The following is a 25990-nucleotide window of genomic DNA, read 5'->3' on the forward strand; positions in this document are numbered from 1 at the left end:
CATACATAGGAAAACAAAAACCTTTGAATGTGTACATTTAGATTTGCAGCAGTGTGCCAACAATTTGATTCCAAATTGGCAAGTTGCTTTATATGAGCATTTTTCAGAAAATCTTTTCTCCATTATGATGACATGGCTAAAAATTCCTGCCATTCAAACTTAAAGCAGTTGTAACATCAGTTATCCACATGTTTAACACAGTAGAAAAAAATTGGACCCCGTGGTGCAGGCATGCTTTTCATTTTGTAAGGGTTAAGAATGCCTGGATTAGACATATCCCATGAAGCCAAGATTTGGAATAATTCTTTTGGGAAACAGTTGTCACTTGTCACTCAGGTGGTGAGCAGAGAGGTCTGGTCAGCCATTATTTTGTGCTAACAGATACATATCAAATGTAATAAGTAAATCTATATTAAATGTTCTAATTCTAATGCATTAAGAAGAACTGCATGATGCCTATCATAGTTAAGTTATGGAACTTGCCACCACAAGATATAGTGATGGCCACCAATTTGGATGGCTTTAAAAGGGGGTGTATACATTCCTGGGGGAGAAGGCTATCAATCACTACTAGCCCTGATGGTTGTGTGCTATCTCCAGTAAGCCTGTGTGCACCAGTTGCTGGGGAACATGGGTGGGAGGGTGCTGTTGCACCATGTCCTGCTTTGTTGGTCCGTGGCCGACGGCTGGTTTGCCACTGTGTGAACAGAGTGCTGGGCTAGATGGACCCTCCGTCTGATCCAGCCTGGCACTTCTTATGACCACCCTGTAGGGTATGTATTTAAAAAACAACTGGAAAATAAAATTGCTGAGTTATTACAAAATAAAAATAAAAATGGTTGAACAGAAATCTTAGATTCCTGGATATCCCAGTAATAGCATATTACCCTTGCTAATCCCATACAATAAACTATCAACCTTTCATGCTGAAACTAGGGATGTGTGATGGATTACAGCACTCTAGCCAAGCTTTCAGTAAAGAGAAGGAAGAAGGGACCATATATGGCCATAACTCACATATGAATTTAAATCCATTGATGGCCTTCAAATTCTTGTCAGTGAAAGAATGCATCCAAGACAATCTGGTAAGGAGTAGTTTCTTTTCCTTGCTAAAAAGCCCAGAGTTTGATTTTCATGATTGCAAATGTTTTTTGTTTTGGGTTTTTTTAGCATTGTAAAAGTAGCCACCATTAGTCAAGCTGACTGTGGCTCAGTTTGGACAACGCGTTAGTCAATGATGGACTAGTTAATCAACTATTGATTAAATAGTCCCCTGTTGACTGATGTGTCATCTGTCGGGTAAAAAACATGCCATAGTTGGTTATTTCAAAAAAAAAAAAAAAAAAAATCCAATGTAGGTAACCAGTGGTTTGCAGAGGTATTTTTCTGCACAACCGTTGGCTATTATGTTGGCTATTGGCATTGGCTCAGTTGATTATTTCCCCTAACGAAACCCCGGCCGCTCTAGCCCAGTGGGGCTCCATTGGCATGGGAAGTAATCCCATGCTGGCAAGCACTTGGGGAGCCCTGATTGTGCCATCCCTTGGTGGGGTGGGGTGATTCTCAGCTCCCCATGTGCTTCCTGGCACAGGCACATGTTGTCCCTAGGTGAAGTGCCACTGGTCGTGGCGCACCACATATTTCCAAGGACATGCATGGCTCTTGCCACCCCTGTCCCTGATCCATCTTGAGGGGATAGAAGGAGCCTCTTCCATCCCCTTAAGCCAAACCCCAAATGGAGTGTGGGGTCAGGGGAGGTGAAGGATGTCTCCTGCGGCTGTATGTGAAATGTCCAACCGTAGGAGAAACCCATCCACCATGGAGAAACCCACCCATCAGAGTTGCTCCTGTGATGAGCAGCATGGATTTTTCCGTGTTGCATCCCATCCCCATTCATGAGAACAGAAGGGCAATCCTTTGCTGAGGCAGGTTGAGGCTTGCGAGTCCAATTCCCCTGCATCTCTCCTGCTTCAACCAAGGATTTCCCTTCTGTTCTCGTGAATGGGGATGTGATGTGATTTGGAAGAATCTGTGCTGCTCATCACAGCAGCAGCTCAGATCCTTGCGTGCTGCTCCAACACTGTCATTTCCATAGCAATGGGCAGTGGGCAGCATTGTTGCAGCTGCCCCCATCCCTGTTCCATGGCAATGAGGGCGAAGGATGTGTCAGTGCAGATAGAACGTCTCCGCTGAGAGGGCATAATTTGTTTTGGTGGTGCCTCTTCCATCCCCATCTGGTTTCAAGGTAGAGAGTGGGGAGACCTGTCATCATCAGATTTTCCTGCTATCCGCCTTGAAACTAGAATGGGTGTTGCTAGAGCCGCCCACTTCCCTGTTGCTATGGCTCCAATGGGGAAGAACAGCTCCTTGCTTCTGCAGCAGGGACAGCATGTGTTTTTCTGTGGGCTGCTGCCACAGAAGCAAGAGGCTTTGGAATGGTCTCCTCATGTGCCAGGGCATGCGATCCAGCCTCCAGCAAAGGATGCATCAGCACAGAGCGACATCCCCATTGCCTGTCCCTCCGTGCTGGGCGCAGCGACATCTGGCAGGTGCATCATCTCCCATGACAGGGGAAATGTGGCATGCTTGTTGAGCAATGGCCACAGCAGTGGAGGGTTCCCACCTCCTGTCAAGAGGAGAAAGGGTTGCACCAGGGCTCCTTTCTTTGGTGATGGCCACTGTGAAAAACGTGTTGTGGCTGTTGCTAGAGAAAGAAGCCCCAGCAGAGCCCTCTCTCCTCTTGACAGGAGGTGGGATTCCTCCACCACTTACAGCTGTTGCTTGGCAATGGGTGCACCATGTCTCCACTCCCCCTCCGCTCCTCCTTATGGAATGGCAGCACCCCAGTAAGGGAGGCAGTAACCAGCACCACCATTCGGTGGGGAGGGCCGAGACGTGTTGTGGGGAGATGGCAACTCCACGGAGTGGAAATAGTCCATTCCACGGGGCAGCATTTCCATGTCACCCAAAGGTGCCCTGGAAATAGCCATCCGTGGAGTGAACAATTTCCACTCCGTGGACCAAAGTGTTGCTGAAACGCATCCTGTATAACCGTGGACTTATCTGAGTAAAACAATATTTATGAATAGTTCGAGAAAAAATGTTACTGAAGTGCTGACTGCTGGATAACCATGTAGGGTATATTCCTCTAAACCTCAAACATGGGAATAGGTTATAGGAAATTGAAATGTTCAGTCATGCCTATTGATATGGTAGAGTCCTCAAACAGTTGTGCCACCTCAGAATACAGATGTATATATGTTGGGGTGAAATGTTTGTTTGTAAGGATCCCATGGCAATATCTAATCTCTCTGCATTTAGAAAATGAATATGTTGCAGCAGGTGGGAGGTGGTTTAGGCTTGATCCTCCAACATCCCTAAACCTTCAGCAGGCAGGGAGAGTTTTCTGATCCAAGTTCTGTGGGCACACAAATTGGCAGTTCAAAATGGAATAAATGACTCACATCTTGTATTTATTTCAGGGGCATCCTTCTGATCTCTGTTTCCATGTCAATGGAAATGCCATCAAAGGGGAAGGATAAAAGTATTTTTTAAGCCAACCAATGATTATTTAGGAAAATGTTGCCAAAATTATATGGTAATTCATTAATCCAAGCTTTTATTACCAGGTTTACCTTCAGACCATCAGTTCTGAGGATTTGGAATGCCAGTGTGCAAAGCCACATAAAACAATATTTTTTAATAATAATAATTAATAATAATGACTTTTGAGGAAGATTTTCCCCCCTTTGGAATTTGGCTTTGGGAAGGGGATGTCCTTATATGATGCAGGAGCAGTGCTGGAGCTGGGGGAAGGTGCATCATCAGCTCCTACAACCCATCGTAACGCCCATAGTCGTCGAGCTTTTAATGCTGGCAGAACTTTTGTTTAGTTGGGAGCAGAAGTGAATTGGCAGCCAGTGAAGAGATTTTAAAACTGGTGTTTACATCTTGTGGTAGCAAATTCCATAGTTTATACGCTGTGTGAAGAGTAGTTTGTAGCTCTTGCACCAAAGAGGTATGTAATCTCAAATGTCATGAATCCTGAGCTAAACTTTAGTAATGCAGTGATTGTGGGCCTGTTGGGTAATCCTTGCCCTCCTATTAATTCCCTTTGCCTAGAATACAACTGCTCATCAGTGACAGAGTAACCCAATCACTCATTGAGTTGGGTAATATTTTCCTGGCCAAACAGTCATTCCTCTGATAATTTGCTTTGGGGTAATGTTCCAACTACATCTCACACTTGAAGTGTTTGGTCTAGTAAAGATGGCTACACTTTTAATGTTACTGTTCTCACTGGAAGGGTAAGTGCAAAATATATAGTTCCTAACCAAATTCTGCAGTTGCTGCCAAATCTAAATAGTTCATGTAGGAAAATTTAATAAAAGAATAATTTGGCTTACTTAGTCTCCTACGATCACATTTTCCACTATACCATATACTTGGTGATCTCTTTTCAAAAATTACATAATGCTTGCTTCATAGATTAAAGAGGATGAGAAGTTATTTGATTCTCTTCCTTCATAGTTGCTTTCTTCTATTCTTTGTATAAGCCTTCCATGACCTGTATGAGTTCAAGAGGGAGAAAGGAAAAATGGCTAAGGCCCATTTCAAAACTTTCAATGGTCCCTGCTTATTTTGTACAGTTCCAATTTTCTTGTGATGTGTATAGATTGCTTTTGTATACTTAATTTGTTCTTAATGCTGAAATGTACCCACTACTAGTAGCAACCCTATTCTAGAATAAAGCTTTGAAATAGGCATACATTTCCAATGGGCTAATCCCCAATAATGTTATTTATGTCATCAGATGACATAAGCAACTTGAAATACCAGACTTTTAATATACAGACTCGGTTTTCCCTTTTGTGCTATAAAAGCAAGCATATTGAAAATGTATAATCTTCTAGGAGTTTGAAGGTTTTCCAAATGGCTTCATTCCTATTTGCTCTGATATTCAAAGACTTGTAAGACTATTATTGTGAGGCTGAGAATTTCCAAGCTTTTGGGTCAGCAATTGTACATTGGGTTTGCTGCCAACTTATGATTTTGGCCTGAACTTGTAATGCTGTGCATCATGAGTAATAAGACGACACAGAGAATTAATTTAGACAGATGTATTTCACAAGCCAGCTTTCAGGATCTCATCATGTCTTGTGGCTTTGACAAATTGCTTTTCAGCATTTTAAATTGACATTTGCTCATGATCTGAATGGCTGGATGTGGGCTGTTGAAACACTAGGTTATAGTTTATTCTCCTTGAATAAAGGAGAAAATAATGGCATAAAATAGAGCCAATGTGAACCTAGGGAATGCCCGGTTTTGTTGACAACTGTTTTGGATGTGTTCATCATAGGCAAATAGGATAAATCAGGCTTGTAAATAGCCACTTCCTTGGTTGTCTGTGGTAGTCATTGCCTCCAGCCAAGCAGGGAACAATGTTTATTTACAAATTGGAAGAGAACCAGTTCTGTTTTTCGTTCACACCATCTGCGTGCCATATACGAAGCTGCCTTACCGAGTCAGACCATTGGTCTATCCAGCCAAGTATTGCCAATGCCTGTCTGGAGGTGACTCTCCAGGGTCCCAGGCAGAGACCTGTTACCTGAGATGCCATGTAAGTTATTGAATCTGGGACCTTCTCTGCAGGGGCTCCACTACTTAGCCATGATCTCTTTTCACAAAGGCAGAAAAACAAGGCCATCATCTGGACCAGATTACTAACATGTGTCTTGAACCCATAGCTAGTATTACTGGCAGCATATAGGAAAGTCTGGGCATGTGGCCTTGTCAAAATGTTCAACTAGTAATGTTTATGGCCTTAACTTGCAGAACTGGATTTTTTTAAATAAATAAGTGGAAGGAAAAATAAACAGCTATAATCCCCCTGCCCTTATGTTTCATTACCAAAGTCTCAGTTATTCAGTTATTATCTATTTTGAGGTTTTAACAAGTCAAGTTCACAGCTCTTTATCACCCTTAATGTACCTTATTTCACCTATGAAGAACTAATGCCTCTCTCTTTTTTCCCCTTTACCAGATAAGCTATTAATTCTTACTGTTGCAACCAAGGAAACAGATGGTTTTCACCGATTCATGCAATCAGCAAAGCACTTCAACTACACAGTGAAGGTATGGTACAAAGAATTTCACTCTGTATGTGTATGGTGTGTGTGAGCGCTAAGGCTACACTATACTAAAATATAACTACTATAAAATGAAGTCACAGAAAATACTTCTTAAGCCATTTGCTGTATATATTTGCCAATTGTGAATTATTCCCTACTTTAAGGTTTCCTAGTGGTTTGTCTAGTCTAGCTCTTAATATTCCAGATGGTAGAGTCTTCCGCTTACTTTAAGGGATTCCTCTACAGGCTGATAGATTTAAGTGTTGGAAAGATTTCATTTACAGTCTTTGTAAATATTACCCCTTTCCCTTTCAATTCAACTTCCCTTATATTTGTTCATTCTTTTGTATGTTAAAATCTTTATACTATGTTTTATTATAATATTGTATTTTGAAATGCTATATAATACTGTGGTTTGTAATTTTTATGAATTGTTGTGAACTGCCCAGACAGTTTCAGCTGTCGAGTGGCACTGGAATGGGATGGAATTGAATGAATGAATAAATAAATTATTAGAGGAACTGTAGTGCCTCCAATAGATAAGGCAATCATTAAAAGAAGCATTCAGTAAGGTTAAATCAGGGGGTGGGTTGTTATAACCCTACTAAAATTTAAACGGTTTCACCAATCTTTCTGAAAATCCCATATGCCAGAAAGAAATGCCTATTAGACGTAACCTGAAAATTTCAGGAAGATTGGCTAAAGATTGAGGGAGAAAGGGTAGTTAACAGAACAAAGCAGAAGAAAAACTCGGTCACACAAAGATGTTTCTGAAAACGTTTTGGCAACCATTTTGTGTCCATGTCCTGTAAAGATATTATAGCAGCCATATTTTAATCATTGCTCTTTTCTTATCCCTGTTCTACTTGGTGAAAGTTCATAACATGGTACTCGGAATGTTGAGGGTGGAGGAGGAGATAACTGCCTTCTGGAGTAAAAGCAGCAGCCGCAGTGAATTTCTTGGACCTGTGTGAGAGAGAGAACTATGGAATGGGCTCCCTCAAGACCTACAATTGGCCCTAACTCTCTTGATTTTTAGAAAGGGTGGGTCAGGGTGCCTTCCTATGACCTGGACCCCCTGAGCAACCCCTTAAGGATATTTGCCTCCTTAAGAGCCCCACCTTCATTCTTTCACTTTCCCCTTCCCAGTAACATGGGGTTTGCCTGTAGATGTGGGGTGAGTTACACTCCAGACACTTTAGGTTAAACACAACAGTTTACTAGTAAAGTAAAACAAGCAACTTACAATTAAAGGTATTTAGTTGATAGAGCTGTGTAATACAAAAGGCATTAAGACAATAATGCTTACCATTTATTTATTTATTGCATTTATATCCTGGCTTTTTTCCTCCAAAGAACTAAAGGTGTCATAAATAATCTTCACCCTCTCCATTTTTATCCTCACAACAACAAACCTGTGAGGTAGGTTGGGCTGAGAGTCGGTGATTGGCCCAAAGTCACCCAGTGAGCTTCCATAGCTGAGTGAGGACTTGAACCCGGATCTTCTAACTCCTAGTCCAACACTCTAGACACTACACCACAATGACATCACACTTTCTGTTGATTCAGGAGCCCTGACACCTTTTCTTTAGCAAAACATCACCAACAACAACAATAAAAGAAACATACAAAAAACAAATCTCAGCTAATGAGATAAATTAATAAATCACCTAAGCTCATCACTTGTTCTGGCACCTCAGTTCTATGAAAGTGCTTTAGCTGTTACAGCATGAATGTTTATCCCACTGCAACAGAATACTGGCAATGCAGATTTCCGCCCCTGCAAGCTAGGCAAAACTTACTATTACCAGAGTCCAACAAAACTTCTAACATGCACATTAGCGGAGTTTTTCTGTCCATTGTGATTCAGCAATCCTGACATTTCCAAACAGCAAATTTCATATAAAGCAGTCCTGCAGTTTTGAGAAAAGTGGTTAAGACTACAGGATGCTGAATTGGAATCATGCTGACAAACAAGCTAGGAGATGCCGAGAAGGACTATCCCAGTTTAAAGCTTCAAAATTAATGGAGACAAGCAGAATAACCAAAGTGCATAATGTATGCTAAGAAAATTTAGTATTAATAATGGAGAATCCACAAATTATGTCCAGGCTCATTAGTAAAAAAAAAAGTATTTCTACTAGCTAGCAAGAATATAGTAAAAGTGCCTTTGAACACATGTATATTGACTTTTCCTTTCTATTCCGCAACTCACTGCTTACCCCTCCAACAGAATCAAAAAGCACTAGTAGTACAGATCCCAAGGCCTGAGTCCCCTTTGGGTCTTCAAATACTATGACAAGCTCCATCACAGCACACTGAGTCTCTGTTTCAAAATGAGGAGTAAAAAGGCACTAGTCTTACTTTCTCTCTTAAGTAGTCCACTCCAGATTTTCTTCCTTCCCTGCAGCAGTTCCTCATAATTAACCTCCTGAGAATAAAACAATTTATTTTGGTATTTTCCCTTTCTTTTTGGTGTGGAAAGGGGTGAAGTGGGGGTGGGGTGGGGTTGCAAATGAGGGTGCAGAATGGAGAAAGGCTGAGGGTGATTTGGACTTTCTTTCTGCCTTTTCTCATCTAGTCAGTTAATCAATTTACAAAGCAAATCTTCCTTATTCTTTGGCAGTTAAAATGAAGAGGCATAGTAACTTGTTGACTCTGGGGTATTTAGAAGGAATATACTCTCAAGCTGAAGAGTGTAGTCTGGGTTAGCTGCTGAGTTCTAGAAATAGGATAGTACTGGTGGGAGGCGAGCAAAAGAAATTGCATAGGGCAAGCAGCTTTGCACATTAAGAGGGAGCAACACCAGAGAGAAATTGAAAATGGTGTGACAATGTCCCTTCCCTTCCAACTGGATCTTCAGGAAGAGAAAGGAAGTTGGAGGAGAGGAGGGGAAAGGGAAGAAGCCATTGCAAATGCCATTCAGACCCAGAGAACAGACTCTCTCCCAAAAATCTGCTCCAGGTTTTCCAGCAGCCTAATTTAGCTGCTGCACTACAGCCTAACTCCCTGAGCATTCCTGTTGCTGCTGGTTTATCGATATGAACTACAGTGGGGTTTTTTTTACATACATGATTTCAGCCCAAAAATCAAGAAAAAGAAATAATAGTAACAAGGAGAGAGACAAAAGAACAGTATCCAACCCATATCTAATCTGTGTTGTTTCTCCTATCCATTGTTATTTATTCCTACACTACACTCCTGTTCCACCACCATTGCAATTTATACTTCCAAATATTATATTACTAGTGCTTATCTTATTTTCAGAATTATAAACCCTTTTCTTTCTTTTCTCAGCAAGTTGGTGCTGTGAGTAACTTTATGTGGCGGAAAATAATTGCTGGGTTACTATTTGGTTAGGAATCGTCTCTCATATTTCTTGAGTTATGTCATTGTGCTCAGTGTTGCTTAGGACATGGAAAATTTATGGGCGATGAAATGCTGGCTTAATATGTATTAACTGTTGGAAGCATGATATTTGAAGGGGTGTGTGTGTGTGTAAGGCTTTGTTTTGACTTGTTTTTAATAAAGGAAGGTGACACCATAAACATGCTTACTTGTAAACGACTTCCATTTGTATTCACTGACATAAAATGTTTCTGGAATTAAAATGTCAGAGGAAAGCAGTGTTCCTTCTGTGGAAGGGTGGACTGAGGGACAAATGCTTCCATTTTATTACACTATGTAGGATTACTGTTGTAACAACAGCATCTTATTTGGGTGGGTGTTTGATTTAGAAGAGGTTGGACATTTTGACCAGCCAAAACAGATCTGGTCGTTTGACTCATCAAATATCACATTCAGTCAGTTATGGATACTTAAACTAACTTCCTCAGAACAATAATATATGTTTGCTTTTCCCAACTGTTTAACATTTAAGGGGGGTATCCTATACATGTTTAGACAGAAAAAGTCCTAGCATTCCCCAGCCAGAACTCCCCCCTGTCTAAATATGCATATGATTGCACCCTTAAAGTCTCACTTGCACCAGTATCTTCTGTGTTTTACTTTAATCAATAGCTTTAGTATTTCAACAGCTATTGTTTTTCTAGACCTGAGTCCAATCCCTCATAGGAACTTTACAGACAAGCAGCCAGATCAGATGAAGAAGGTAGACATTCCTTCAACAAACAAATGGAACCGCAGGCGGTCCTAGGCAGGGACTTTTGCCACTGGTGACAGATTATTTTCCTGTTTGGAGATTCCTGCAGTTATGGCAAATGCCTAATAGGAAAAGGTTTGCTATGCTGGCTAGGTTTGGCACTGACTGCTGCAGGGCCAGGAGGCAACAGTCCTCACTCCTGCCCTTGTTAACAAGCAAGACCATAATGAAATTAAAAGGTAGCCTGTTGTGAAGGACAAAGGAAGGGAGGAGTAGGAGGGCTAAGATGGGTTATCCCAAGACTCCCAACTCCCCACTGCTCTGTGGGCAAACAAATTATCCAGTAGACTGCCACCCCCCCTTAATGTCCAACCCAGCCTGAGCGAAGGAACACAGACCTTTCAGGACATACTTGGGGCACAGAAATGAGGGCTCAAGCTGACACCCTCTGTTTCACAGAATTCTAAATAGACCAAAGCTGAAGGCTCTAAATTTAGTACTGAGGCTTCAATGGATTAAAGCACACACAAGCTTTGAAATAGATGTGAAATTTATTAACGATAAGGAAGGGGGAAAGGAGTAAAAGAGGTGTACCAAAACCAGAGGGAATCAAGTCACACAAAACAATAAGAGGAAACCTTTAAACAACTGAGAAACCCTTTGAAGTAATGCTGCAGGCAAAAACAGTAAAGTACTACTTATCCTATACTTTACCAAAGTAAGGATCTTCCTGTAGGACAGGCTTCAGAAGTTCCCAGGCCCAAAAGCCAGCTGACAGACAAAGACCGAAGATCAAAATGAAGACTGGATTGAAAACCAGTTTCACAGATGAAGACCTGAGTGGAGACCTGGATGAAGACCAAATGGCAACAGAAGACTCCCTAGCTTTATACGTCCCCACCCCCCAGGCCTTTCAGATTTGTGAGGTGACTGTCCGTAGCCAGTCACTGTCACGCTGGATGACCACCTCAGCATTCAGGACTGGGGGTGGGGTGGGGGTAGTGAGTGAAAGGCTTTCACTCTAACCCAGCTAGAATCATTTTGTCTAATTTTGACAGAACTTCAGTTCTGACGTTGAAGGCCTGGAGACTAGAAACCTTACAATAACACACACAGTTGGTTTTAATGATTCCACACCAGCCCCTCCTAACGAAATGGAGCTTGTTACCAGCAACTAAATCACCACCACCACCAATGCATTTCTTCTCACGTGTCACACAGCTTGGCTTCATGGAATATTTGTTTGTATTTGACTGCAGACAAATAATGGGTGGTCAGGTCTATTGACTATATTTGACCAGTCAGTGGACTGGCCGGCCAACCCCAGTTTGAGATACGTCATCAACCTTTTAGATTCACACTTAGCTTCAGATTCCCGGTTGTGGAATACCCTTCCCCTGGAAGCCTGACAGTGTCTTCATTTTGGCCCCAAGTTAAAACATGGCTCTTTATCAAAGCCTTTGAGGGCTAAATTCTCCATGGTTAGGCATAGTTTTAATTGTTTTTATTGCTTTTTTAAAAAATCTGGTTTTAATTTGTTAACGATTTAATGCATTTTAGGTGTGCAAATTATGTTTATATTGTTCTGATTTTATTTGTATGTCGCCCTGGGATTCCAGTGATATAGGCTGGGAAACAAATGTTTTAATAAATAAAATGCAACTTAAACCTAGTATCTGAAGCTAAGGCCCTGGTCAGGGTTGACTAAACATCTTAAATCACAGGTGGGAGCAAAATCTGACCCTTGTGTGGTCACAGTATGGTCCTCTGGTGTTCCCATCTACACTTCTTTCCCAAGATGCATCCCTTTCCCCCAACTGCCCATCATTTCATTGTTTCCCAGTTTGGGGGCAGTTCTTCTTCCTGTTCTAAAAGAATAAAATTGCCTCCCCTAAGGCTTTGTTACTGATAGGAAGACCTTTAAGCTATAATATATGCTTTCTTGAGGTATTTTGTCCCCACCGCTTTACCCCTGTCCACTTTCTCTTCAGCCCCACCCAACACTAGAATGCAGCCGCCTAGAGCTTCTCAGAAACTGAATTCAGCCCTCAGACTGAACAAGATTCCTCAGCCCTGTGCTAAAGAAAGAGAAGGAGCTATGACTGAATTCCTTTAAGCTAGACTCTCCATTGGCATAACAATACCTACTGTTGCAGGAACAATCCTGCTCATAGAGGAGATGACCATTTGGAATATGTGTTTGGTTGACCGGCCAATAGGGCAAAGGGGAGGGCTATAGCTCAGTGACAGAGCACATGTTTTACATGCAAAAGATCCTGGGATAAGAAACTCAAGGTTAAGAAAGGCCCCTGTCTGAAACCCAGGTGAGTTGTTGGCAGTCAATGTAGACTGCATTGAACTAGATGGGCCATAGGCCTGACACATTTAAGGCAGCTTCTTATGTTCTGTTTGTTTTGGGACTAAATAAACTCTTCCTAGATATAATGGTGCCTGTTGTTTGGTTTGCCAATGCTGCTCAATTCAAGAGAAACCACTGTGTACATATCACCAGGTTCTTGGTCAAGGTGAAGAATGGAAAGGAGGAGAAGTTGTAAACGCTATTGGAGGAGGCCAGAAAGTCCGCCTGTTGAAATCTGTGCTGGAGACGTATGCTGATCGGGAGGATTTGGTGGTTATGTATGTTGACTGGTAAGACAAATTCCTTGTTTTGGCTTTTGTACTTCAGTCAGTATGTAGCTTGTAAAACTTTGGGTTTTGTTCTGACATGTCACTTTACCATGCCTATATTTTCCCTCTGCCCCAGTTTTCAACTGGAGAAGGTTAGTGCCTGTTTTCCACTTGCAGAGATGTCAGGCTGTATGTGGACCAGACTGTGTTTATTCAATGGATTTACAGCTGTAAAAAGCTGCTCAGGGCCATGGCTGCTGTACTCCTCATGGGGTGGGGATGTTATCTAGATTTGACAAGCTGTGAGATACACAGCCCAAACTAAACATTCCAGTATTATGAGTTAGTAATTCCTGTCAGAAAAAAATGAGTAACGAAATGGCACTAAAATAGCAAGTGTTTCGATGAAGAATGCATAGGGAGCAGTAGCAGAGTAACGGCAATCTCATGTTAACTTAGAATCAAGCCTGATTTCTAAAGTAGGAGGTCAGATGCTGGGGCACAAGCCTTACTGATGTCGTAATTCTTTCTGAAGTGGAAGTCAGATGTATGGGAAACTGGCTGCAGTTACTTGGTCGTGACCTTTGCTTGAAGACTCTCTTCTTTTACTTCTCATTCTCCAGGCTTTGTCATTGAAAGAAGCTGCAAGTCTGAACCCTGGTAATCTGTAACTCAAATGAGGCTCAGACATATGCCCTACTCAGGTGTTTTCTCAAAGTGGCTAAATTAAATGCATGAGGAAAGAAAGTGCGCTGGCACCACCCTTTCTGTTGCCATGTTCATTGCCCTTTACATATGGAGGGAGACTTTCTGAAGAGGAGAGCCTCCTGTATTCTATGGAGGCTCTCTATGCAAATGAGAACACTGGAAAATCAGTCTTTTCAATCCTGTGAAGAGCCTCCAGGGATACGGAAGGTTCTTCTCTTCTACTGTTCACAAGTAGAAGCCAGTAGAAGCCAGGCTGCCATGCTCGTTCTCTGCATGCATTTAGTTTAACCACTTTAAGAACAGCTGCAGGTGGGATCGTGCCTGCTGTCCCATGTTATTAATTGATCCTGACCTCCACATGTTGGAGGTGACATATGCACAGAGGGGCCTATGCGCTTACATTCCAACAGTACAAGCTCAGGACATGAAATCCATACCCTTCATTGTTCATAAGAAGTGCCCTGCTGGATCAGACCAACGGTCCATCAAGTCCAGCACTCTGTTCACACAGTGACCAACCAGCCATCAGCTAGGGATGAACAAGCTGGACATGGTGCAACAGCACCCTCCCACCCATGTTCCCCAGCAACTGGTGCAGATGGGCTTACTGCCTCGAATACTGCAGATAGCACACAACCATCAGGGCTAGTAATTTCAAAATTGTAACAGGCTCGTGACTGGAGAGTGGGAAGGTGAACTACTGGGACAGCACACTCAGCTTCTGAGATTGTGCTTTGTACATATTGGCATTTTTGGAGTGAGCTGCATTTGCTGTTGCTGGCAAGTCTTTCTGCCCTCATGATTGGATTGTTAGTGGGGAAATACCTTTAGCTGTGTTTATTTATTGTTTTATGATGTATGACTTTATCTGTACATCACCTTGAGATCCTAGTGATGTAGGGCAGGATACAAATGTTTTAAATAAATAAATAAAATAAATATTTGCAGTTCTTTGCATTTGAAAGTACTGATTGCAGCCATAGGCCATGCACTACCGCCTGTGGTGCAGCTAGAGCTGGAATTTGGGGCCAAATCCAGGGCCCTGCAGCCCAAGAGGCTGCTAAATGACCATCCAGGGAGTGGCAGGTGATGAGGCCATCAGAAGCAAATTCCATTCTATACCTGTTGTCATGATGATGCTGTGTTTGAAGTACATTTAAAATGCAAAACTGCAGTGTGTTGTTATTGTTATTATTTTTAAAATCAGGATTGGCAAACACTTGTATTGTTGTTTTAACATATCCAGAAAGTAGAAGCAGTTTTAAAGCATGGGATTGTGGTTGTGGGTGGGTGGGCAGAAGATAAATGTTAGTTGGGTGCTTTACAACAGAAGTAATACACATGGTTATCTAAAGGGTACCCATAAAATCATTCAGCTCAGAGCCTTAGATTACCTAGCTGCAGTACTCACTACCAAAATACATTGAAGAATCCTCTGATGTGTCTCTGACTGGGTTCACTTGGCTGTTTGAACCTCCATTAGTTATTGTGTTGTGTGGAGGGCATCGTTGGTTATTTCCTTGGCCACCATTGGTTATTTCATCAGCCACAGAGTTGCAAGGCAAGAGTGGTCAAAGCGGTGGCTGCCGCTCTAGTCCTGTCAGCAGGATAGTTTTTGTGCAACAATAGCTGATGGGATAGTAGCAGGAGGACTGAGCGAGAAGAGAGGGCGGGGGATGAGTGAGTCAACTCAGTGTGAACTAATAGTCAACTCAACGCTGATCCTCACCCACACCACAGTTGATTATTATCATGTTGTGTGGGGAGTACCCCCTAGATAAACAACTGTTGAGTTGATTATTACCCCACCATTGACCATCATGTTGTTTGAATGCAGCCACAGAGTGGAATTACATTTACATAGTGTATTTTGGTTGACTTGATTTACATTTCATCTTCAGCAACTCATTAGGTCCTGCACTGGTAGGGGGTTGGACTCGACGGCCTTGCGGACCCCTTCCAACTCTACTATGCTATGGTTCTAGGTTTATAATGATAACACATTATCTTCCTCTCTGTGTATGAAATAGTATTTGGAATATTTTATGGGTTCATGGGAATGTATTTACATTGGTTAAATTGGATTAAATGAGCACACACTCATTTGATGGGTAACTGACTTTTTTTTAAAAAAATGTTTGAATTGAATAGTAACAGTTGAACAAAAGAAGTGTCCTGGTGAATCAGGCTGTCTTGTGCAGCTTCCAGTTGCCACAGTGGTCAGCCAGATGCATATGGGAAGCCCACAAGCAGAACATGAGTGCAACAGCTCACTCCTGCTTATGTTCCCAGGAATTCAGAGGAATGCTGCCTCTAATTCTGGAGGGAGCACAGAGCAGTCATGAGTAGTAATAGCCATTGATAGCCTTATCTCCCATGAATTTGTTTAATCCCCCTTTAAAGCCGTCTAGGTTAGTAGCTGTCACTACATATTGTGACAGCAAATTCCATAGCTTAACCATGCCCTGTGTGAAGAAGTACTTCCTTTTATCTGTCATGAATTTCCCACCATTCAGCTTCATTGAGCAAACCCAGGTCTGGAACTATGAGAGTTTGAGAATAACAGCATTTCCATTGAACTATCCACCATGTCCCCAGATTTCTTTTCCAATCAGGCTCAGTGCCAGCTTAGACTCCCATCAGTGTATACGTGAAATTAGGATTGTTTGGTGTGTGTGTGTTTTTGCCTGAATACACATCACTTTTTGTTACCTTTCATTGAAATCACTTTTCTTGTGCATTTTCCAGCTTGGTGAGATCTTTTGGAGCTCTTCATTATCCAATTTCACCATTGGAAACAATTGCTCCATCGTGTCACCTTCAGCAATAATAAATATTACTGGCATCAGAGCCAAAGTAGACATGATGACAATGGACCTTTGCATTTAAGATTTTTTTTTAAAAAAATTGCAGATAGCAACTCTTGGGACAGATAATTTTGGATTGCAGCAGGCATGCTCCCCCCACCACTCCCATGCACACACTGCATTCCTGAGGAAAATGCCTCCTTGGAAGCAGGTATTTTCTTGTATAGGAAAGCTCTCATGGGTGCCATTTAGTACTTGGGCCTCAGTGGTGATATAGGTCATGAAAATCTAGATGTTGATAGAATACTAGGATTCTAAAAGTCTTGGAGATTGAGACATTCCACAGTAGTGCCTCACATACCCTTCAAGAAGTAGAGCCTGGTAATCCCAGTGCCATTTATGAATGTGTTGTTTTTTTTAAAATGTTTGGATAAGTAGCCACTTTGAGCAAAGGAACAACAGATATATAGGTTCAATTGAATGCTGGCAGGGAGAATTTCAAAGAAGCTAATTAACAAAATGTAATTATAATGGATAACAAAGATGCAATTTGAATTTGTAAACTTATCCCTTTTCATATGGATGCCACTTTTACCACATCAAAATAGTCTGCATACCTCAGTATGCTACCAATCTGGGACCGAAAAGGCAAAGGAATAACATTAGGTCATTCTACCTCGTGGTGGAAAATGTTGTCTGAGTAGCAGCCCTCCAGGGTGCATCTGGTTCTTGTCACTTGCTGAAAGTTTCTGCTGCAGCTTTGGAAAGAGAGAAAGTACAACTCTCAGCCAGCCACCACTTTCTCCTCTCCATCAGGCTATTCCCTGTTTTGCACTGTGCTTTATGTCAAATGTGGGCTTTGCCAGCTTGAATGAAGGGTTGTCTGCAGCGTCAGCCAGACATTCTTATTTATTTATTTTGAAAACTGGAGGAACTCCAAGGCACACTTTTCACATTTGTCCTCTTGCCAAAGCTTGGAAGAAGCAAAACAGTGGGAGTCTTCATAAACGCACTAGGTAAATTTATACATATTATTTAATAGGCTTCCTTTCCCACAAAGTTCCTAAATACCTGCCGTTCCGCTTGGAGCTGTGGAGGAATACTTGCCTTTCCCCCTTTCCTCTTGTAAACCAGCAGAGCTTTCTCCCATCTTTCTTGTTCAGTGGGATTAATTGCCTTTACATAAAGTACAGCATGGCATTCAACTGTACTTATTCAAGATCGATGTGCATGTCTACACCATAGGGTGTAGAAGGAGGGAGGATCTTTTGATACGCTGATCGTGAGTTCCTCCCCCTGGATTCACACATGGCACACAACATCCGGAGGAAGCAGGGATGTCACAGCTGCCTTTTTTTTTTTTTTTTGAAGCAGCAGGGCCGATTGCACAAGAGCAAGGCCCTACTCCAACGAAAAAGTAAGAAAAAAAACCCCCTCCCTCTCTGAAATTGGCCCCCAAACCCCCTCCCTGCTATACCAGGGGTGGTGAAATTGCTGCCACTCTATCTCCCGATGGGCATGGAGCCGTGCCGCACAGCTCTGTGCCCATTTCTGCTCCTGCGCTTACTCGCGAGGTGGGACAGGCACCCACACCTCACGCAGTCTCAAGATGGTCCCAAGACCACCGGCAAAATCAAGATCAGTTATCCTGCAAAAATAGAGGGGTTGTCCCTGGGATCCCCTGTGCATCATATGGACACACAGAGATGACCTAGGGATGACCCCAGGATAAAAGTCTTGTGCAGACATGTCCGATGGAACTCATTTTCTCTTGTGTTCTAGTTATTGGAGATCTTCAGAGGTCATTCTCTGAGTCTCTCTGCCATCTTAGATATAACATGTGGTTATCAGAGGTCCTTCAGTGATGGTGCACCAATTCTGAAAGACTCTCTCCAAGGAGCCTCCTCTGGCATCCACATGAAGGTCTTTCTGGCTCCAGGCTTTGACCTCTTCATTTCTCCAATCTTAATTGTTGCCTAATTAAACTTGCTGCTGCTTACATTTTTGTTTTGCTTTTAATAAGTTCTGGTTTTGATTTGTTGTTTTTATTGTATTTTTGGATTCTGTTATTGTAAATTTCTTTCTTAATGTTGATTGAAATTAATTATTGGTACATTCTCTGCCTCTAATATGGAAGCATACTATCTGTACACCTCTTGGTTATGGGAATATCAGCTTGCTTGCTATGGCACCAGATATAGTAATTAAATTCTGAAAAATAGTAGTGTCCACAATTACCACTTAACATAAGAAGAGTCATCCTGGATTAGACCAAAGGCCTATCTGGTCCAACGTTTTGCTCCCACAGTGGCCAACCAGAGGCCTATGGGAAATCCAAAAGCAGGGCACGAACAGAGAGGTATCTTCCCATTCAGTTGGTTTTGAGGAGCATACTACCTCTGTTATTGTCATGAATCATAGCCATTGATAGCTTTATCCTCCATGAATTTGTCTAACCCCCTGTAAAAGCCCACCCTGTTAGTAGCCATCACTACATCTTGTGGTAGCGAATTCCACAGTTTAACTATGCACTGTGTTAAGAGGTATTTCCTTTGTCTGTCCTGAATCTCCCATCATTCAGCTTCATTGGATGATACCAGATATTAATATAACAAAAAAGGGAGAAAATAATCTCTGTATCCACTTTCTCCATGCCATGCATAATTTTGTACACCTCTGCTCTGTCACATCCCACTGTACTTGCTTTTTTCCCTACAGTAAGTTCCCTTATAGGGGAGTTGCTCCAGTTGCTTGATCATTTGGGTTTCCATTTTCTGCATTTTTGTTAGGTGACGTGACTAGGGATGTATGAGAGATTTGTTTTAGTTCATTTTTGATCAGGATTTACCCAGTTCACACTTTCTGACTGAATGTGGGCTCTGTGGTTGAAATCTATATATTTCCAAACTTGCAGTGTGAGCCATGGAGAAAAACAAAAAGGCCTTTGACAGAATGTGTACATTGAAAAATGCACATGAAAGAATGCATACTTTTGTAAAATGCATACAAGTATGCTTTAAACAATGGGAGATGAATGTGTATATTTCAGAGACGCACAGAATTGATGCTTACATTTGGGGAAATACAGACAGATTTTCATGTGAAAAGAAAACAACACCCACCCACCCCAAAGCTCTTAATCTGATCTGGACTCAGGTCGGAACGAGTTTTGAGATGGAATTCGGAGAACTTTGGCAAGTTCATTTTTTTGTTGATTCATACATCTCTAGCGGTCACCAGAATGATACAGAGTATTCCAAATGTGTTCACATCATTGATTTGTATGGGGGCATCATTGTATTGGCTGTTTTATTTTCAATTCCTTTCCTAATGATCTTCAACTTGGAATTTACCTTTTAAACAGGAGCCTTCCACTGGGTTGACATTTTCAACTTTTTCTATTGTGAAGTCATTCTTGACTAGGGATGTCAGAGAAATCTGTTTAGTGGGGTGGAGTTCAGTGTTTGGTGGGGTGGAAGCTCAGCCCCCTGGACTTCATTTCAGTTCCCACTGCAGTGCCCAACTTAACCCACAATGAGTTGGGCCAGTTTGTGGATTTTGGGGGATTTTGTGCATTTTGGGGGAAATGGTTCTGCAATTTGTGCAGCTTTCTGAGCAAATTATGGAAATTACAGCCAAATATATGTAATTTGTGCACTTTATGGCCAAATGTAACTTATGCATGGTATGGCCGAATTTGTGTAATTCACGTAAATTCAGCCATAGTTTGTGCAAATTGCTCAGAAATCTGTGCAAATTGCAGAACTTTAATCCAAAAAAAAATTCCAAAAAGTTCTCAGAGTTTGGGGAACAGCCTGCAGCTCTGCTTATGGATGCAAAGTATTTAGTAGCCAAGAAATTGTGTAGAATTAGATACATTTTAGTGGACAATATGAAGAGCTGCTGTATATTTTTACTCTGATTTTCTGTGATCCAAGGAAGAGAGACCAGTTATAGCAATATATTAATGAACGTTTTACCTATCTCAGAAACAAAGGACTGAGTCTGACCAATATAAAGGATATCAAGTTCAATGTTAAAAAGGAGAGTATCTTTCAGAAATACTTGGATTTTATTACATTTCTATATTGCCCATTTGTTGAAGCTCTCTCAGTGGTTTACAAGACAAAAGTTAAAACCACAAAATACTTATTACATAGTAAAGTATAACATAAAAACCGTAAGTTTAAAACAGAATAAAGTCAAATATACTTCCCTTTTTGCAGCTAACAAGATTTCTGTGAAAAGATTGCTTTTTTAAAAGCAACAACCTTGAAACTTCATGTTTTCATCAAGCTAGTCTTGCAAGCTAAGTTGCCCTCTTAGTAAAAATACTAAGGATTTTTTTAAGCATAAAGGCTGAAAAGTGCCCAGCTGAATCATGTAATAACTTCTGAACAAGGCATTTCTTTTGCACTGGAACTTTTCTATGGCAGTGTGGCTTCTGTAATGGCTTATAACTAAACAGTTATGCTGCTGCTGGTTTTTTTTTAATGCAGATTAGGGTTCTGACAGAGCTCCATTCTGACCACCATTCTGACAGAGCTCCATTCAGTCATTGTACGTTACTTCTTGGACCTGGTACGAGTGAGCCGATTTCTGTGTTTGTTTTCCCCTCCTCTGGAAATTCCTCCCTTTTACAGTATTCTACTTTTGAGCAGGGGAATCTTTTAACTCCTTGAAGCAGGCTTTCCCATCTTCACAGCCTCCAGCTGTGCTTGTCTGCAACTCCCATACTTTCTAATCAGCATGACCAATGGCTTTAAAGAATGTTACTGCTCCTTGATAAAATTCTGGGGTGCTTCCCATTTTCTGAGTATCCACTTCAGCAGTCTTAAACTTTCTGGGAGATTACATTGTACCTTTCATGCATGTTCAGTTCTAGGTCCATCTATCAGATTTTTATCCTAACCTTCTCGAAGAGTCTGGGCAGTATTCATGGTGACACCTAGGTTGTAAGATAGGTTGGGGTAAGGCAACAACTGCCCAAGATCACCTAGTAAGTTTTTTTGGGTGAGTGAGCAACTGAACCATGGTGTCTTTGGGCCTAGTCTGGCACTCTGTCCACCTTGCCACATTAGTTCTCTTTTTATTAGACCTGCTGCCCATGTTTCACATCTACAAGGTTTCCCCCTGCTCTTTTGAGTCCGACAGTAATTGTACTGAGTTCATACTGTCAACAAGATTCCATAATGAACAAATTGGTAGCCAAGCATAGGTTTTGGTGCAAGGGAAGACTTTGCTATATTTTTCTGGTTCTGTAACCGGGGATGCTCCATTCACTTGGGTTCCAATATCCACTAGAATCGCTACATCAGCACTGTGACAGAAGTTCTGGGGGTGGTGTGTGGGGTGCAGCTCTGTCAAGGAGAGGTGAAGCCATCATTGAACCTTTCCTAAGTGCTACTGAAGTGTTCCTATTCTCCTGCTGATGGTGTAGTACCGCCCAGAGAGCTCCGGCTATTGGGTGGTATAGAAATGTAATAAATAAATAAATAAATAGTATTTTTTAAGGGAAAAGATTTTCAAGTGTATTTTGAGAAACTGGGGCCAGAGATGGATGGCCAGGGATAGGATGCAGTTTTGGCTGCTGCAGAACAAGCCTACTTTGCAAGTAGACCACAGATGTCTCACTTTTAGCCCAGCCTACTTCACCCAGGTGACATAATTCTTTCAAGCATCCTGGGCAATGCTTCACATAAACTGAGTTAACAAAGTAAGTGGAGTTAATAAAAGGCAGCCTGGCAAAGTGAGAGGAAAAAGAATCTCCTATTTTGCCATGCAAACGCATACCTAACTCTTCTCTAAAGCCGCTACTGCTGGAATAGAGCCAGAGAGTGATCTTGCGCCAGCTGTTAGTCATATAGGCCATCTTTGAACATAATATGGTATGTTCATTGCATGTCTTGTTTTTGCTCAACCTCCCACTTCTAGTTTTATTTTTTGTTAAAGCTACTATGTCATTGAAGAGGAAATAAGCTTCCCATGTTTTACCTTGTGATATCTGGAATTTCCCACTTCCTGGATATTGTTCCACTGCTCCTTCTCCTCTACCATCTGAATTGGATGCAGGTTCTATTAATGGTGCTGAAGGTTCCTGGTGCAGTGTGGAGGAGGGGAGACCAGGAGGGGAAGGTTGGAGGCAGCCAAGGGTCTTAGGATGCTGGAGTAGCAGCAGCAAGGGAATGCATTCTGGCCAGCTTGTGGTGGGAGAGGGGGACATTATACTAGACTATACCCTAATAATGTATTGGTACATCCAGAAAATGTCTTCCTCTCTAGGCTGAGATGGCCCTGTGGGTACTAATGTGAATTGCTTCCACTGCCACTGTTAGATTACTGTACGAAATGGGCCCAGCACCTCTCCAGTGGCTCCCCCAATGACATGGGTGATTCAGAGTCCAAGGGAGAGGAGGCAGAGGGGTTTGCAGAAGTGTCAAGTTTGCATGAGACTGGCAGTCCTAGAGTAGACGTTGTTCAGTGCAAGTTAATCAGTTGGAAAGTACCCAGCCAGGACCCTTTTCACTCATGGGAATGCCAGAGCAGGAGCGGTTAGAAATATGAGCTCAAAGGGTGAGACATTGGGCTTGGCGAGAGGAGCAACATCAACATGTAAGACGCTCCAAAAGGCTGGCAGCACAGGGAAGGTCCCTCTGGAAAGACCAATCCTAAAGGAGGGGTTTAACCAGCCACCGTAGTTGTCAAAGAGACGGCTGGTGCTAGTTTTCATTGCAACTATCTAACATAGTACATTAACCAAAGAGAGTTGCTTGTAGCCTATGCAAAGCTGTCTATGTAAGGCTGTCTAGAGAATACAGGGCTGTTTGCGAATTCTGATTGTAATCTGAAGCAGTGCTGCTCTAACTGTAGTTTGCATAATAAAATAAATTGTTTTGCACTTTGGCTTCCTGATCAATCACAAGGAGAGACCTGAGACTGAGCACTTGATAATTACTTTCCAAGAGAAGAGAAGAGAAGAGAAGAGAAGAGAAGGGAAGGTGGTTTGGGGAAAGGATGGAGGACTCCAAAGTATCTCAAACAGCTGGAAGATCAACAGTAAGAGAATACGGGCTGAGAAGTGGGATGTGTGTTGTGACAAATATTTGCCCCAGAAGTCTTTGCAAGAGTCCTGCACCAACCTGCATAATAGGCTACTTTACAAATATTTTTCTTAAAAGATTTTGGTCTCTACCTCTCTCAGAAGCATATCTCTATTGTATGTTTATAACTTTATAAAGAAACAAATGAAATATATTATGCCCCAAAATGATAGTGCAAAACTTCAGAAAAAATAATACTATTTGTCAGAGAGATTCTGTTCTTTGTGGAATGAGTCTTTAAAAGCTTTTTGAAGTGTGTTTTGTTTGTAACAATTTTGTGTTTTGTATTTGATCTGTGCCTAGGGCTGCCATATTCTGAATCCACAAAACCAGGACAATTTTTTGGGGTGGGTGGGTGAGGCTAGGATTTTTTTTAAAAAATCCAGCAATATATAAAGGTCTAGGGAAAGCCCAATTTTTGCAAAGCCCAAATTTTCAATTAAAACATCAACAACTGTAAAACCAGACATCTTAAATTCACTGCAACTTACTTCCAAGTAACAGATTTGAGGCTTGCAACCCAAATCCAAGGAGGTGGATTTTTGAAGGGCGATTTTTGGGGGAGTGACTATTCTTTCCTTTTCCCCTCTCTCCTTTCCCCTCCTTCACCCCCTCGTCCCCCACTCGCTCCCTCCTGTCCTCCACAAAACTCTTTCTTCCCCCACAAATAACCCAGCAGCTCCGCCCCAGGCTTACCCTAAAGATCTGACCACAACCAGCCAAGCTCAAAAAACTCCTTTGCATTGCATGGGACTCAGGTGCTCCTTTCCTCACTGTTGTTCCTCTTCTACGCATCCGCAGGAGCAATAAGGTGAGTCACGATGAGTGATTCAGATGAGCCTGTGGAGGAGCGGTGATGCTCTGGAAAAGGCATCAGATTAATGCATCTTTTTCACTGCTGCTGCCGCTCCACTGAGCAGGCTCAAGGCACCATTTTGGAGGTCAGAATTTCTCCAGCCAGCTGGTCCAGGAATCTGGGATTCTTGTCCAGCCGGTCAGGACATTTCAGAATGTCCTGGAAATCAGGACATTCTCAGTTTTCTGGGATGCATGGCAACCCTATCTGTGCCCTTGCATCATATTTTAAAAATGTAAAAGCTGCTTAATTTTTTTTTGAAGTAAAAGTTAAAAAACAAAACAAAATGCCTGATCTCAAAGTACTTCATCTAAAAATTTGGTGAGCTTATACCAGAGGTCAGTAAAGACTGCATTCTTAGTGGCACTTTGTCCTGGGGAAATGGCATGGAATGTGTTAACCTGCTGATCCATGATCAAGCTAAATACAAAAATCCCATCTCATAGAATCCCTGGGCATGGACCACATCCATCACAGTGTTTGGGGTGGGTGGGTGGTGGTGGTGGGATGATAGGGATGTCAGGGATGGTGAACTTCAGGCCTGGGGTCCCAATCTGGCCCTCTGAGGTTCCCCAGAGTAAGCTGGTATTATTGGGGGGGGGGTATTTTTGGCCCCACCCCTTTTCCTTTTGGCCTCACCCACTACTGGAATGCAGCTCTTAAGAGTTTCTCCAAAACTGAATTGGAACCTTGTGTTGGAAGAAGTTCCCTACTCCTATTCTTTGCCCTGCACAGTTTTGTAAAGTCCAGACTAATTTGAATGCATATACAGTTACAAAATGAACACAAATAATAAGGTATTTCATTCTCTCTCTCTCTCTCTCTCTCTCTCTCTCTCTCTCTCTCTCTCTCTCTCTCTCTCTCTCTCTTTCTCTCTCTCTCTCTCTCTCTGAGTGTGTGTGTGTGTGTGTGTGTGTGTGAGAGAGAGAGAGAGAGAGAGAGAGAGAGAGAGAGAGAGAGAGAGAGAGAGAGAGAGCACCAAAGCAGCCAAACTACAGGACATTTCTCTGTATTTGCATTGATAGCTGCCTGAGAGATTGTGGAGGAGGAGGGAGGAGGAGGAGACCAACCGGGAGGGAAGGATGGAGGCAGGCCAAGGATCCTGGACTGCTGAAGTACTGGCAAGCAGGAGAATACTTTCTGGCAAGCTTGGGGTGGAGGAAGGGGAAATGGAAGAAGGCATCAATCTTCTTTATACACAAGTAATGGATGTGTACGCCCAGAAAATATTTCAAGGGCTGCAGGAGGACAATTGGGGATAGCTAGGAACATACAAATATGAGAGCGCAGATGCCGCCACATACACCAAGATGTAAAACTTTGTGATTTTACGCCAAAGAGAGCAATACCGGGCTCCGTGGCTTGCCAAAGGTCATTGAAACAGCTGCTGCGAATTTGTAATCCAATGGTTCTTCCTGTAGTAATTGAGCTATGTAACTTTAAGGAAGGCAAGAAGTCTTTGCATTTTATTGACTGCATATTTTTGTCGACTGTATTTGCAAAGAAGGCAATCGTTAGAAGCAAAACAGCATGAAGATGGCAGAGCAGTGATTAGCCTGAATGGATTGAAGTCAATAATTTGCTCCGGTTCCTTGACAAAGGCCTCTTTGATTTAACGAACTTGCAGTGGAATCATTCTAACAAGGCATGATGCTCTT

The 25990-nt window shown here is 42.1% G+C and overlaps 1 protein-coding gene across 2 annotated transcripts in view; it reads left to right on the top strand.

The window, feature by feature from the left end:
- PLOD2 (procollagen-lysine,2-oxoglutarate 5-dioxygenase 2) overlaps positions 1-25990 on the top strand; it is a 74654-nt gene that overhangs the window by 11239 nt on the left and 37425 nt on the right. For both annotated transcript variants that reach the window (XM_063132146.1, XM_063132147.1), the window contains exons 2-3: positions 6044-6135; positions 12746-12882. In XM_063132146.1, the coding sequence (XP_062988216.1) occupies positions 6044-6135; positions 12746-12882 (229 nt within the window). The remainder of the gene's footprint in view (positions 1-6043; positions 6136-12745; positions 12883-25990) is intronic.

This window comes from Elgaria multicarinata, chromosome 8 (assembly GCF_023053635.1).
Source record: "Elgaria multicarinata webbii isolate HBS135686 ecotype San Diego chromosome 8, rElgMul1.1.pri, whole genome shotgun sequence".
Lineage (NCBI taxonomy): Eukaryota > Metazoa > Chordata > Lepidosauria > Squamata > Anguidae > Elgaria > Elgaria multicarinata.